The 12,342-nt window shown below is 34.2% G+C and overlaps 1 protein-coding gene across 1 annotated transcript in view; it reads left to right on the forward strand.

Annotated features, from left to right (window-relative positions):
* LOC129222432 (lysosome membrane protein 2-like) overlaps window positions 1-11,768 on the forward strand; it is a 52,360-nt gene extending 40,592 nt beyond the window's left edge. The window contains exons 6-12 of the mRNA XM_054856947.1: window positions 4,792-5,081; window positions 7,403-7,521; window positions 7,626-7,699; window positions 7,807-7,858; window positions 10,731-10,883; window positions 11,053-11,185; window positions 11,646-11,768. Of these exons, the coding sequence (XP_054712922.1) occupies window positions 4,792-5,081; window positions 7,403-7,521; window positions 7,626-7,699; window positions 7,807-7,858; window positions 10,731-10,883; window positions 11,053-11,184 (820 nt within the window). The 3' untranslated portion in view covers window position 11,185; window positions 11,646-11,768. The remainder of the gene's footprint in view (window positions 1-4,791; window positions 5,082-7,402; window positions 7,522-7,625; window positions 7,700-7,806; window positions 7,859-10,730; window positions 10,884-11,052; window positions 11,186-11,645) is intronic.
* The last annotated feature ends 574 nt before the right edge of the window (window positions 11,769-12,342 follow it).

Consider the following 12,342-nt stretch of genomic DNA (forward strand, 5'->3'; position numbering starts at 1 on the left):
AAGTTGCCATGCGAAAAATTTCCACAGAAAAGTTTTGAAACGCATGCCTTTCTCTAAGAGTCAGCAAAAATGGCCTACAAATATGATATTTGAACTTCAAATTTCGAAAGCTTCCGGGGATGAACCACCGTATTCACTTTATTAAAGTTGATCTAATGTTTTGTAAAGACCTCAATTTCGAAACTTTTTCGAAGCGTTCAGGGCCGTCGCCAACATCCACCAGTTTTCAGAAATGGAGCCGCCAATTTCTAAAATTGATTAAAAACAGAAAAAGAAAAAAGAAGAAAACCTTCGCAATCTTTAAGAATTGAAACAGTAGTAATCAATGAACTAAAGGAATAAAAGTGACAAAAGTATTTTTTTCTGCCAAATTTAAAAAGAAAATGAAATCTTCGCATATTATTGAGAAACAACCAAGATCCTGCATTGTAATTTACCTAACTGAACTCCGCACGTTTCAAACATTTTTGATCGAAAAAAAAAAATAGCGTATCGTTACAAACTTATTACGAGATTTAGTTCAATAAAAAATGAATAGATTAATAACATAATAGCATTATGTAGGCCGCTGTAATATGTTTTAAAAATAAAACAATTAAAATAAAATAAAAAAGTAGGGAACGAGATTTAAATAATGTAATGGATTAATACTAAGTTCTCGGTGTTTGAATGTTTTAAAGTGAAGGTAAACCAAAACTTTATCCCGAGATTTAGGAGGCATGATGTTTAAATAAAAATAAAGTGGGGGAAAAAAAAGACTCAAGAGACATCAATCTAAAATGTGAAAAGTTTTCTCTTTGGAGCTACAAACTCTTGTATTTCAAATAAATAAAAATAGCAGACTGGAAATTTAAAATTTCATTTTCGAAAAACTAAAGCACTCAAATAGGTTTAGAAAAGAAAACTGGAGGAGCGTTTTCCACTACATTTTTACCAATAATAAAAACAAATACGTAAAAAGAAAGAAGAAAGCGGAAGAGTGGGAAGTCCCTGAACCTTATATCTCTTCGTTTTTGGTCGCCAAAGGTACTCGAGAAGCGTGTTTTTTAAATTTTGATTTTGAAAGAATTCCGCGGAAGAGTTCCCTAACCACATCGTCTACAATCTCCAAAGATGGTCTTCAACTTCAAAAAGCTTCCAGGAGAGCATTCCACTCAAATATTCGAGAACCGCAACCACCCCATCATCAAAACCCATTTAAAATTTCGGTTTTAGGACTTAAAATTCTAAAAATTCCAGAAGTCCCTGAACCTCCCTTCCCCCTATTATCACCAAAAATAGTCGTTTTTAGGGCTTAAATTTCTAAAAATTCCAGAGGTTCCCGAACCTCTCTTCCCTTCTAATATCATCAAAGAGATCTAAAAATATGGTCGTTTTTAGGGCTTCAATTCTGAAAAGGTTTCCGAGAGGAGCTCCCGAACTGCTTAATACATCGTCGAAGATAGACTGCAATTTTTTTTCTGGAATTTCAATTTTTGAAAATTTCCGACGGAAAGCCTCCGAACCTCTCTGTCCACTAATATTATAGCTTGACCACGAAGAGAAGGCGGATCACCTTGAAGCGAAACCTCATTTTGTATCATTTTTAATAGGTAGAATCAACCAGAAAGCACCTAAAAGTGAGAGTCGTTTTCATTGATCCTATCTATCACAAAATAATTACAATCAATCTATTACAAACGATACAAATGATGTGTTTGCTTCAAGGTCAACCGCCTTCTCTTCGCGGTCAAGCTTTACCAATGATCGTCTAAAAACTGTGTTTTGGGAGATAACCTTGAAACCTTTCTTGGGAAAACGATCCTATCACTCGCTCTAAATCGTCTTAAATTTTGTTTAAGGGTTTGAGTTTCGAAAGGGTTCTGAGGAGAGCTTCCGGGAACTCCTCTCCCTTACATCATCATTGAAAGTCAACTGAAATAAAGTTTTTAGAACTTCAAATTCGGAAAAAAATGCCCGTTCTCTTAACATTACAAAAGATGGCCTGCAATCGTGCTTTTAAGATTTCATTTGTGGAAAATTGCCGATCCTTTTAACGTTACTAAAGATAGCCTGCAGTAGCGTTTTTACGACGAAAAACGCGTTACGTTCGAAAAATTCCCCTCGAAACTATCCTCCCCTAATATCACCGCAAATAGTCTAATTGCCTTTTAACCGCTTCAATTTCGGGGAAGAGCCAACCACCCTTTCTAAAATAATTGGATATAATACACAATTGCGTTTTTAAAGTTTCAATTTCGAAAAAGGTCTGGGAGCATCATCGAACCTCTTCAGCCCCTAACATTACCAAAGATAATTTAGAGATAATCTTCAGATATCGCAGTTTTAGAATAATCTTTAGAGATCATCTAAAACTGCGTTTTAGGGGCTACAACCTCAAAAAATTTAGCGGGGAGGACCCCGGACCCCCCTTCCCCCTCTTTATTAAGATGGTTGTAGATAACAATTGAACTTTAACTTTTCGATCCCCCCCCAAAAAAATGGACGAAGGAGCTCTCTCTATCCTCTTCTCCTTCAAACTCCTCTTTTTACTCGTTTCTTATTCATAAAAAACTCGTCCCAAGTTTAATTTTTAGAAGTTCTAACTTTGAAACCTCTCCTCCCCCTAAAACACTTCTCTTTCTAACATCACCGAAGGAATTAAAAAACTTTCTCTCATTTCGACAAAAGGGGGGGGGGGGAGGGGCGCAAAAGTTTTAGTTGTCTTGGGGAGATTATCTACTCCTCGGGTAGGAAGTTCATCAAGTTTAATTTTTTATTTCAACTTGGCGAATGGGGGGGGGGGGGGCGAAAATAGAACAAGGCGCCGGTCAAGTGTTTTTCCCGGTACACATTTTTGACCCAGTACGCCACTGGTTGTGCAGAGATGGAAGTGCTGAGGGACCATGATACTCTGTGAGCTTTATTGACACCATTTTAGCTATCTTATACCAGGGGGGACGTGGGGTGCTTATCATGAAATACAACTTTTATATTTAAGAATTGAAAAGTAATTTCCGACTGCTTCCCGATTATTAAAAACAGTAAAATATTTTGTTGAAACCTATTCCGCTTGGAAAAGCTCAAATACTCTGCTTTTTCCCTTGATCTTAATGGAGGAAATGAATATGCTTGTGTTCAGGGAGGGGTTTTATTAACCCCAAAACCCCTCCCGTGGCTGCGCCACTGTTTCTTGGGTGAAGGTTCCTCACAACAATCAGTTTGTCTACAAGTATATTAAATACTAGTAGTACCCGCACGGCTTTGCCCGTAGTAGAAAAATTAAAAGTTCTTTTGGTTCGCCTGAATATTTACAAGCAATGTATGGTGAATTTTCTCGCCAATTGGCTTGTACCATGTTACGGTTCCACGTTATGATAATTTCATATCTCGCCAATTGGCTTGTGCCCATGTTACGGTTCCACGTTATGATAATTTCGTAATTTACTCGTCCATTTTATGATATTTTTGTTCTTGAAATTGGAATAGAAAAAGAACCATATCCAATTTTCGAAAAAATCGTTTCGAGGTGCACACCCCCATGCTACAAACTAACTTTGTGCCAAATTTCATAAAAATCGGCCGAACGGTCTAGGCGCTATGACATCCTCCGGAGCCTATCTCAGACATCCTCCGGACAGACTTTTAGCTTTATTATTAATAAAGATAAAGAAGACAATAACATGATTTGAAATAAGTTGCAAAACTAAGAGTTTAACCGCCACCCCCTCCACGCTACGGCACTGAAAAGAGTAATAAAAAGTTTAGAAATTAAAAGCCGATGAAATATAAACAAACAAATAAATAATATTTGCACAAAAAGGAAATATGCTTTCAAAATATGAACTAATATTTCAAAAATGTATTATCAAGAATTTTACATTTCTTTGTCTGTCGTTTCATCAGAATATTCATTTGCTGCATATTACGACTTAACAATTGCGAATGCACATGAATTAGGAGATTTGAAACTTCCCTTGCATCAATCGCGACTCAGCTTGTAGCCGACGGATTGCTATGCAATGACATGACTGCTATGCGTGAAAAGCAGAGATCCTAACCACAGGTCCACATACTACAAAAAAAAAAAAAAAAAACGACACTAGTTGAAATTATGTTATTATGCATTTTTTACCTCAAAAAAATTTAAAAAATTGTCGTTTTAAGAGTGAAAACCATTGTTCGAAAGAGTGAAGTTTCTTGCATTTAGAAATCAGCAAATTGGCAATTTTTAAAAGATACGTTTTCAAGCTTACTCTTCTATGTGTTGCCGGAAGAGATCTCTATAGTGGAACTTGATTAACGATCAATACGGGTAAAAAAAGTTTGAGGCAACTTTCATTCATTACACTTTTCCCCTGTTGTTTTGCATTATCGATATGTTGCAAGAAAACTGTTTAAAAAGCTAACATCTCTTGCAAATGCCTCAATTTGTGTTTTTTACCAAATCAAAGCGACTCAGTAATGACGGCCCTATCGGAACTTTTTTTCTTTCGTAGTAAGAAAAAATACAGCAAATTTACTCTGGAACTCCCCCAAAAGAGTAATAAAAATGATCTTAAATATTTAACTAGTGATCGATGGAACGTTTTCGTGGCTCAAACATGTTGAAATGAGCAGTGTTGCAGCCAGATGTTACCAAATTAAGAAAGTCAGCTTAAAAGTTATCTTATGTGATAAGACATCAGCGATGATAAATGTAAACATCTTTAAGCATCACAAAACTTTTTCAAAAATGAACCTTTTAACCATATTACATATGACAAATCAATTTTGCATTTTCAATAATATGCTTTTTCCATCTGTTTTTAGGTCAGTCAACTGGTGGAATGATAAATTTTGTGATCAAATAAATGGAACGGATGGTGTTCAGTATGCTCCTGGTGTCCAAAGGAATCGAACATTGAGCATATTTAACCCTAATTTATGCAGATCGATGCCAATAAAATACGTAAAAGATGTAACAGTCCACGGAATAAAAACTCTCCGATTCGGAATGCCAGACAATACTTTGTCCAATGCCGCTACCAATCCCGAGAACAAATGTTACTGTCAAGGTTCGCATTGTCTCTCGGGCATTTTGCCATTGAACTGTAAACCAGGTGTGTCTAATTTTCTTTTAGTTATCTTTATGTGTAAGAATACTATGATACAGATTACAATAAAAAAGTTTAAAACTAAATGCAGTAAAGCCCCGATTATCCGCGACTCAATCGACTATTGGGAACATGTACTTAAAATGTATCTTAAAATTATTGTTTTTTTATCTTTATCTTTACTAATAATAAAGCTGAAAGTCTCTCTGTCTGTCAGGATCTCTGTGACGCGCAAGGCGCCAAGACCGTTCTGCCGATTTTCATGAAATTTGGCACAAAGTTAGTTTGTAGCTTGGGGGTGTGCACCTAGAAGCAATTTTTCGGAAATTCGATTCAATTCTCTTTCTATTCCAATTTTAAGAACAGAATTATCATAAGATAGACGAGTAAATTACGAAATTATCATAACGTGGAACCGTAACATGGGCACAAGTCAACTGGCGAGAAGATTCACCATACATTATTTGTAAATATACAGGCGAACCAAAAGACATTTTAATTTTCTATTCCGGGCAAAGCCGTGCAGGTACCAAAAGCAGTAAATAAAAGTAAGGTTTCAAAGAAATTCCGGAAGGAAGTCTGAGCCGGACCTGCGTCCAGGAGACCCCATAGCCCCTACAGCCAAGAAATTTTGTGAAAAATTACTTTGAGCCCCGGGGATGTGCACCTGGGGTTTCATTTTTTAAAATTCAAATTAGCTTTTTTTTGTAATTAATTTTTTAAGCTCAAATTTCGCGTAAATTGCCTATTATTGCCTATTAAAGAGGTAAAAAATTACTTGCACACATTAATATTGTACATCGTAGGAAAGGGTAGAATTTTCCACAATCTACGCAATTTGTTTCAATGCTCTAACTTAAATACGGTGGGAGTTATTTGCGTATTTAGCTGGAACTTTTTTAGGCTTAGCTAAAATTAGAAGCACTACTTTCTTCATTCAATCTATCAGTAAAAAGCGAAGGAATTGTCCCACAGTTTTCTTTTTGACACCACTGGAAAGAGCAGATTTTTTTACTCCAGATCTAACTTGACCTATGGTCGAAAACCTAAGCTTCTATCTCCAAAGGAAAAAAAGTTACAACATGTTAAAATCCAAGTTCGAATAATTTCATCTGTATTAAAATTATAAATGTTTTATTTGGCGTTGCCATAGTTACGTCTTTTCGATTCGCTTGATCCTTCTTTCTTATTCACAAACTTTAAGGGCTTCGATTTTAACGGGAAATCTTAGGCTCAAATCAATTCAATCCCCGAGCTAAAGAGCGAAATATATTACTAGAGTCCACGAATATGAAAGCAACCTTTCAAACGTACAAAACTACAGTTTTTCAATGCTCAGGAGCCCCTCAGCCCTTATCGCTCTGCAAGTTGGTACAAGTTATTTATTTTGAAACCCGGGGAAGGGGTGCTTTTTGTTCCAAAGGGAGCTCATAATGCGTTTTTAATCAGTTGCTTTTTAATTGACGATTTAAATCTTTACGAATCAAATAAGATTGCGAAGCAATCTTCGGGAGTTGGTGAGCGTTAACGAGCAGGGGGCAGAGCCCCCTAGTGTAATATGAAGATTTAACACCTGAATGGCGCAGCAGAAAGAAGATCATTGTAATCTACCGAAAAGCAAAAAGAGCAAATTATGATAAAGCAATGTTAGAAATAGGCTTTAAAATTTAGGCGTCATGATAACGCTTAGATTAACTTTCTAGGCATTAAAATAAATAATCAATGTGCCATTTTGTAATGAATCGAATACATAAATATTAAGGTATTAAAAATGTAAAATATAAAAAAAAATGTTTTTTTTTTTTTTTTTTTTTTTTTTTTTTTGCAGAGACAAAATTGGTTGTATTTTGACATTATGTTTACAAATTTAATCATTCTGTCAATAGCAGGTCTCAATCACGAAGAGTTAGGAACGAAAAACTATACAAAAACGGTGCAATCCAAAACTTTAGAGGCTTCAAATTTGGCGCCTACGTTTGCAAATAAAGGAGTCAAATCAAATCTCAGCTTCAATGTGGTAACATCTACCTCCAGCTCGATTATTCACTTATCCAAACTGATGAGTTCTAGCAAGAACGAAACTGCAGTGTCTTCTATATTGCTTGTAGTTCTGCCTTAGCCCTGGCTTCGGGGTGGGAACTTACTGCAATTTATCTAGCTAGTCAAATGAAGATTAAACTACTTGCGATATTTATGCACACACATACATGTTGTCTAAATTTTAATTGAACATTAAAAATATTTTCAATTCTTGTGATACAACTTTGTTTTATCATCAAAAATGAAGTTTATTATATTTTTCTAATGTACTGTTTTTTTATGTATAGGTGCTCCTTATGTGATCTCGTTTCCCCATTTTTTGCATGGAGATCCAAATCTTCAAGCAGCAGTTGACGGTGTTAACGCTTCTCTTGACAAGCATAAAACATATGTTGATATCGAACCAGTATGTATGACTTCGTTTTGTTGTTTTCAAGATCATTGAATTGTATGATTATACATGATGTTTCTGTTCTTTCATTACAACTACAATTTAATTGTTTATTTCAGAATACTGGCTTTGTTTTAAATGCGGCATTCAGGATACAGTTAAATGGTGTGACAAGAAGGTCAGAAGATTATAAGTAAGTAGTTTTTGCCCCAACTTCTATTACGATGCATTTTATGTTTAAATGTAACGTTTTATATTAGGAAAAAAAAACTCCTCTAATTACATTTATTTGTTTTGTAGAGCCCTACAAAAAGTAACAGACAGTATTATTCCTGTGCTGTGGATGAGCGAAGTAAGTACACTGACTATTAATTTATTTACCGACTAAAATTAGTAAATGTCGCTGACAAATAGAATTTCTCACTGTATTTCATCTTTGAATCATTTATGTGATGAAACTTGGATCTTCGATTGTCATTTTAACTAAATGTTCACAAATATCTCAGACATTTGCAGTGTAATTCAATTTTTTTCGTTATAAACTAATCCACCACATAAATTGAGACATACTTGACTCACCAAACATATTACAAATATTAAAAGATGAATACCCAGCCGCAGATTTTTTTTTTCAGCAGTCTTCCGAAGAAGATAAAAAGTACAAAAAATAGTCGTAATTCACAAACTTTTCTTTTCAGAAAAGGGGAAGCGGGAGAATGGCAATCATTCATATTTTGTTTCAATTTATAACTTGGTAAAACAAATGAATTTTATATTAGTTTGCACTTCAATTTGCTCAAATCGATGCTAAAAATGATCAGTACATATTTCTTTTACAGTTAATTTGACTGAAAATTATGCTCTAGTCTTTATCAATAACTAGAAAGTCGCCCATCAAGGTATGACGGGTTGAAAAAACTTCTACATCTGAACGAAGCCATTGCCTGTTTGGTGATATTTTGATAGTTGAAATTGTAACCCTTAACTCCAGTGGATTAACCCCAAACTCCAGTAGATAGCGTTCATTGTTGACCTTTTTTTTTTTCGTTTCTTCATTCTCCTGAAATGACACAGCCTTACCGGTAAAACAGTTAAGTTGCCGAATCGAGTTCAGCCTTGTCAAAATAAAACCTTTCCCGGCCTGTTAAACATTACCAAAACTTATCATCAAATTATCATGCCGTGGCGCGAGTTTCATTGTTGAAACACGTGGGCTACTCGATCATCGGCTATTATACAATACTAGCAGTACCTGCACAGCGATGCCCGTGCTAAAAATTTAATGGAAGTCCATTGAATAAAAAAAATTGATGCCCCTCCCCCCCCCCCTGATGGGAAATGATCATTTTTCTTTGAATAAAATGCGTACACACCTTTTCAAAAAAAAAAGAAAGAAAAAAAATATTAAAGTTTCTTTGGAATTTAAAACTTTTCGCCAAATTATTAAATTAGATTTAGTTCCTTCAAAACTCTATTTAGCCAGTGATGCGGTTTTTACTGCAATTTAAAATATTTCGCCAAATAAACAAATAAAAAGACATCAAATAATATCTTTCAAATGTGAAAATAATTCCGCAGCTCTATTGCTTAACGCCAAATTCGCCCAGCAACCACGCTATCATAATCCATCTGTCTAACGAAAAAAAAAACATCCAGTTTAACATTCAAAAACCATCCTCTGAAAAAAAGAAGAAAATGTCTTACATTTCACTCGGATAAAAACAAATCAAAAGTTTCTTTTCTTTCAAAACAAATCGCCAAAACAATGAATTACATTTACGTTTGCTTTAAAACAATAATCCTAGACTGAAGTGCTCAGCGCCTAACGCAAAAAGCGACCACGCTACCGGAACCCAGCCCTTTTGCAAGTGAAGCGGATGTTTTTTTGGCAATAATGTTTCGCCAAACAAACAAAAAAGTGTAAAATCACATTAACAGTAGCTTTCAAATCTTTACATATTATGAGCTGCGTTGCACTGCTTTTGCCCGGTCTACCTTGAGAATAAAAATTGTGTTAAGTGACTTATATTCAACAAACAGGCTTAAATAAAAGGAAGAAAAACACCATGCAAAATTACCCTTCCGAACAATGACGACAGATATTCACAACTCCAACAAACTATAGGGGGCACTGAAGTCATTGTTTAATGGCGGATGAAAAAGGTAAAACAATCAAATGCCGTAACTTATAACTTGCTTTGATGCTTAGTGAATGACAGTAATTTTTCATCGTGTTTGTCGGAGGCTTTCTTTTTGATTCTTCTGTAATTACATCACACCACAAACTTTCTGAAGCCTGTAATTTACCCCAAAGAAAACACGTGGAATGGAATGTTTTACCTTTTTCGGTAGTATTGTTAATCGCCGCAAGGTAGCGTATTCGAGCTCTGGAGTTGCGAATTAAAATAATTTTAAGAAATTAAAATGCGAAAGATGGATTTTAAAAAAGTAACCATTGAAACACAAAATAAAATAAGTTTAAGAAATTAAATGCAAAATAAGGAAATGCACAATGGATTCAAAAAGCGTAGCCGTGGAAACGCGAAAATAAAATGGTTGACAACCTGAATCAAAATGACATGTTTCGAATTTGATTTAAAAACATTTGTAACTTTTTTTTCCTTTGAAGATAGAAGCTAATTTTTTCGACCATAGGTCGAGAGAGATCTGGAGTAAAAAATGTCGCTTTTTTTCAATGGTGTCAAAAAGAAAACTGTGGGACAATTCCTTCACTTTTTATTGACAGATTTAATGAAGAAAGTAGTACCTAAATTTCAGCTAAGTCTAAAAAAGGTTCGAGTTAAAAACGCGAATTACTCCCGCTGTAATTAAGTTAGAGCATTGAAACAAATTGTTTAGAACGCGGAAAATTCTATCCTTTTCAACGATATATAATATTAATATGTGCAACTTGCACATATTAATGTGCAAGTAATTTTTCACCCCTTTAATAGCCAATAATAGGCAATTTACGTCAAATTTGGGCCTAAATTAGAATAAAAAAAGAACTATTTATCGGATTTTTTTTCGAATTATAGCCTATGTTACTCAGTAAGAGAGCACCTTTCATATAGTGAAAGAATTTTTCAAATAGGTGCAGTGGTTCCGGCGATTACCTCGAACATATAAACACACAAAAATCCGCCCTCTCTCTTTATAATATTAGTATAGATAAGAGGATTAATTGACGAAAACTTTGTTAACGAAATTCATTTTTGTTTCAGGAAGCTCAGTTGGATGTTTATTTTGCAAATTATTTCAAATCAAGGGTGGAAACACCAATTATAGTCTTCAAAGCACTGACCATAGCAGCAGTGACTATTGGAGCATTTTGGGCATTGTCTTCCGTTGTGTTCCTACTATGTATAGAGGCTAAAGTAAGTTTTAACTCTCCAGGGAAAATACAGTGGAACTTTTAATATGAATTGACGCATCAATGTTGATTTAGCTTTTATTAAAATATAAAAATTATTATCTTTTTTTGTTTTGAGAAATAATTATGATTGCAACAGCTATATTCTCATCATTATATTTTATTTTGTTTAGGTGAAACCTGACAAGTTGAAACATTCATTGGTTTTGAAAACACTAAATTCTGTGTATACAAGTGTTGCTCTTTGGCCTCCTGTTGAAGACGAAATAAAAGAAGCGAATATTACTGAGAAAACTCACTTATGAAGTACGTTCAACTTCTTGTTTTAATAAGATAACATAACCAAAAAAAAAGTAAAAATAAAGCGGCTAGGAGTGAATAAAGTGGCTAGGAGTAGTCATGCTTTAAAATGGTGTTTAATTTGTTTACCCTCCATTTGAGAGAAAGAAATGTCTCAATTTATTTTATAAGTAGAGCAAAACAAGGAAAATTTTAAGAAACTGATTATTTTAATCCTTCATTGGAAGTAATAAGTCACTGTATATCATTTGCTTGGTTTAAAAATAAATTTAAAATACAGCAATATAAACATAGCCATTCTTCTGAGTTTTACTCCACATTTAATACGTCATAAAATGAGCAATTCTAAAAGAAAAATACGTTTGAACAAATATTACTTATAATTGACATTTTTAAACAGTAAAATATTATTCGTTTTAATAAGACTGCGTATTTCGAACTAATTTCTTATCTATTTTTCTTCCAGGTTGTTTTCCAAAGAAATAGCATTTGTGATCTCACATGAACTGAAGTGCTGAGCGCTTTTTAGACTTTTATACATCATAATTTATATCATCTCTCATAATCATTTATTTAATCTACCTATTAAGACTACATCTCCATTAACTTCATTGCCGAGCATATGGGTGAATCCTTAAAATCTAAGAAAGATTTTGTTCAAAAATTTATCTAGTCCTTTCATTGCTGGATGGAAACTATGTATTGCGGGTTTGTAAACAATATTTTCACCCTCAACGGTTCACTGATAATTGTTTGTTAAAAAACATCTTCATCACTTTAACTAAGGAATCAAACATAAGAGGAGCCTTAATACTAATTGTGATACAAAGGTCAACTGGACAATTTGTATATGAACTATGTTTTCATACATGTGTTGTACAACTTTTTATGTCTCGGAGGACTTACATTGTCAAATGAAATCTGGGAAACTATGATATGTATGGACCAATTCAGAAGTGACATTGAAGAAATATCTTGTTTCTTACGAGATCACGAAAGTTTGAAAACAATATTTTCATGCTCAACAGTTCATTAATAATTGTTTAAAAAAAACATCATCATTTTAAATAAGGTAGCAAACATAACAGGAGCCTTAATACTAATTGTGATACAAAGGCTAACTGGACATTTTGTATATGAACTATATTTTCATACAAGTACTG

The sequence above is a fragment of the Uloborus diversus genome, chromosome 5 (assembly GCF_026930045.1).
Source record: "Uloborus diversus isolate 005 chromosome 5, Udiv.v.3.1, whole genome shotgun sequence".
Taxonomy (NCBI): Eukaryota; Metazoa; Arthropoda; class Arachnida; order Araneae; family Uloboridae; genus Uloborus; species Uloborus diversus.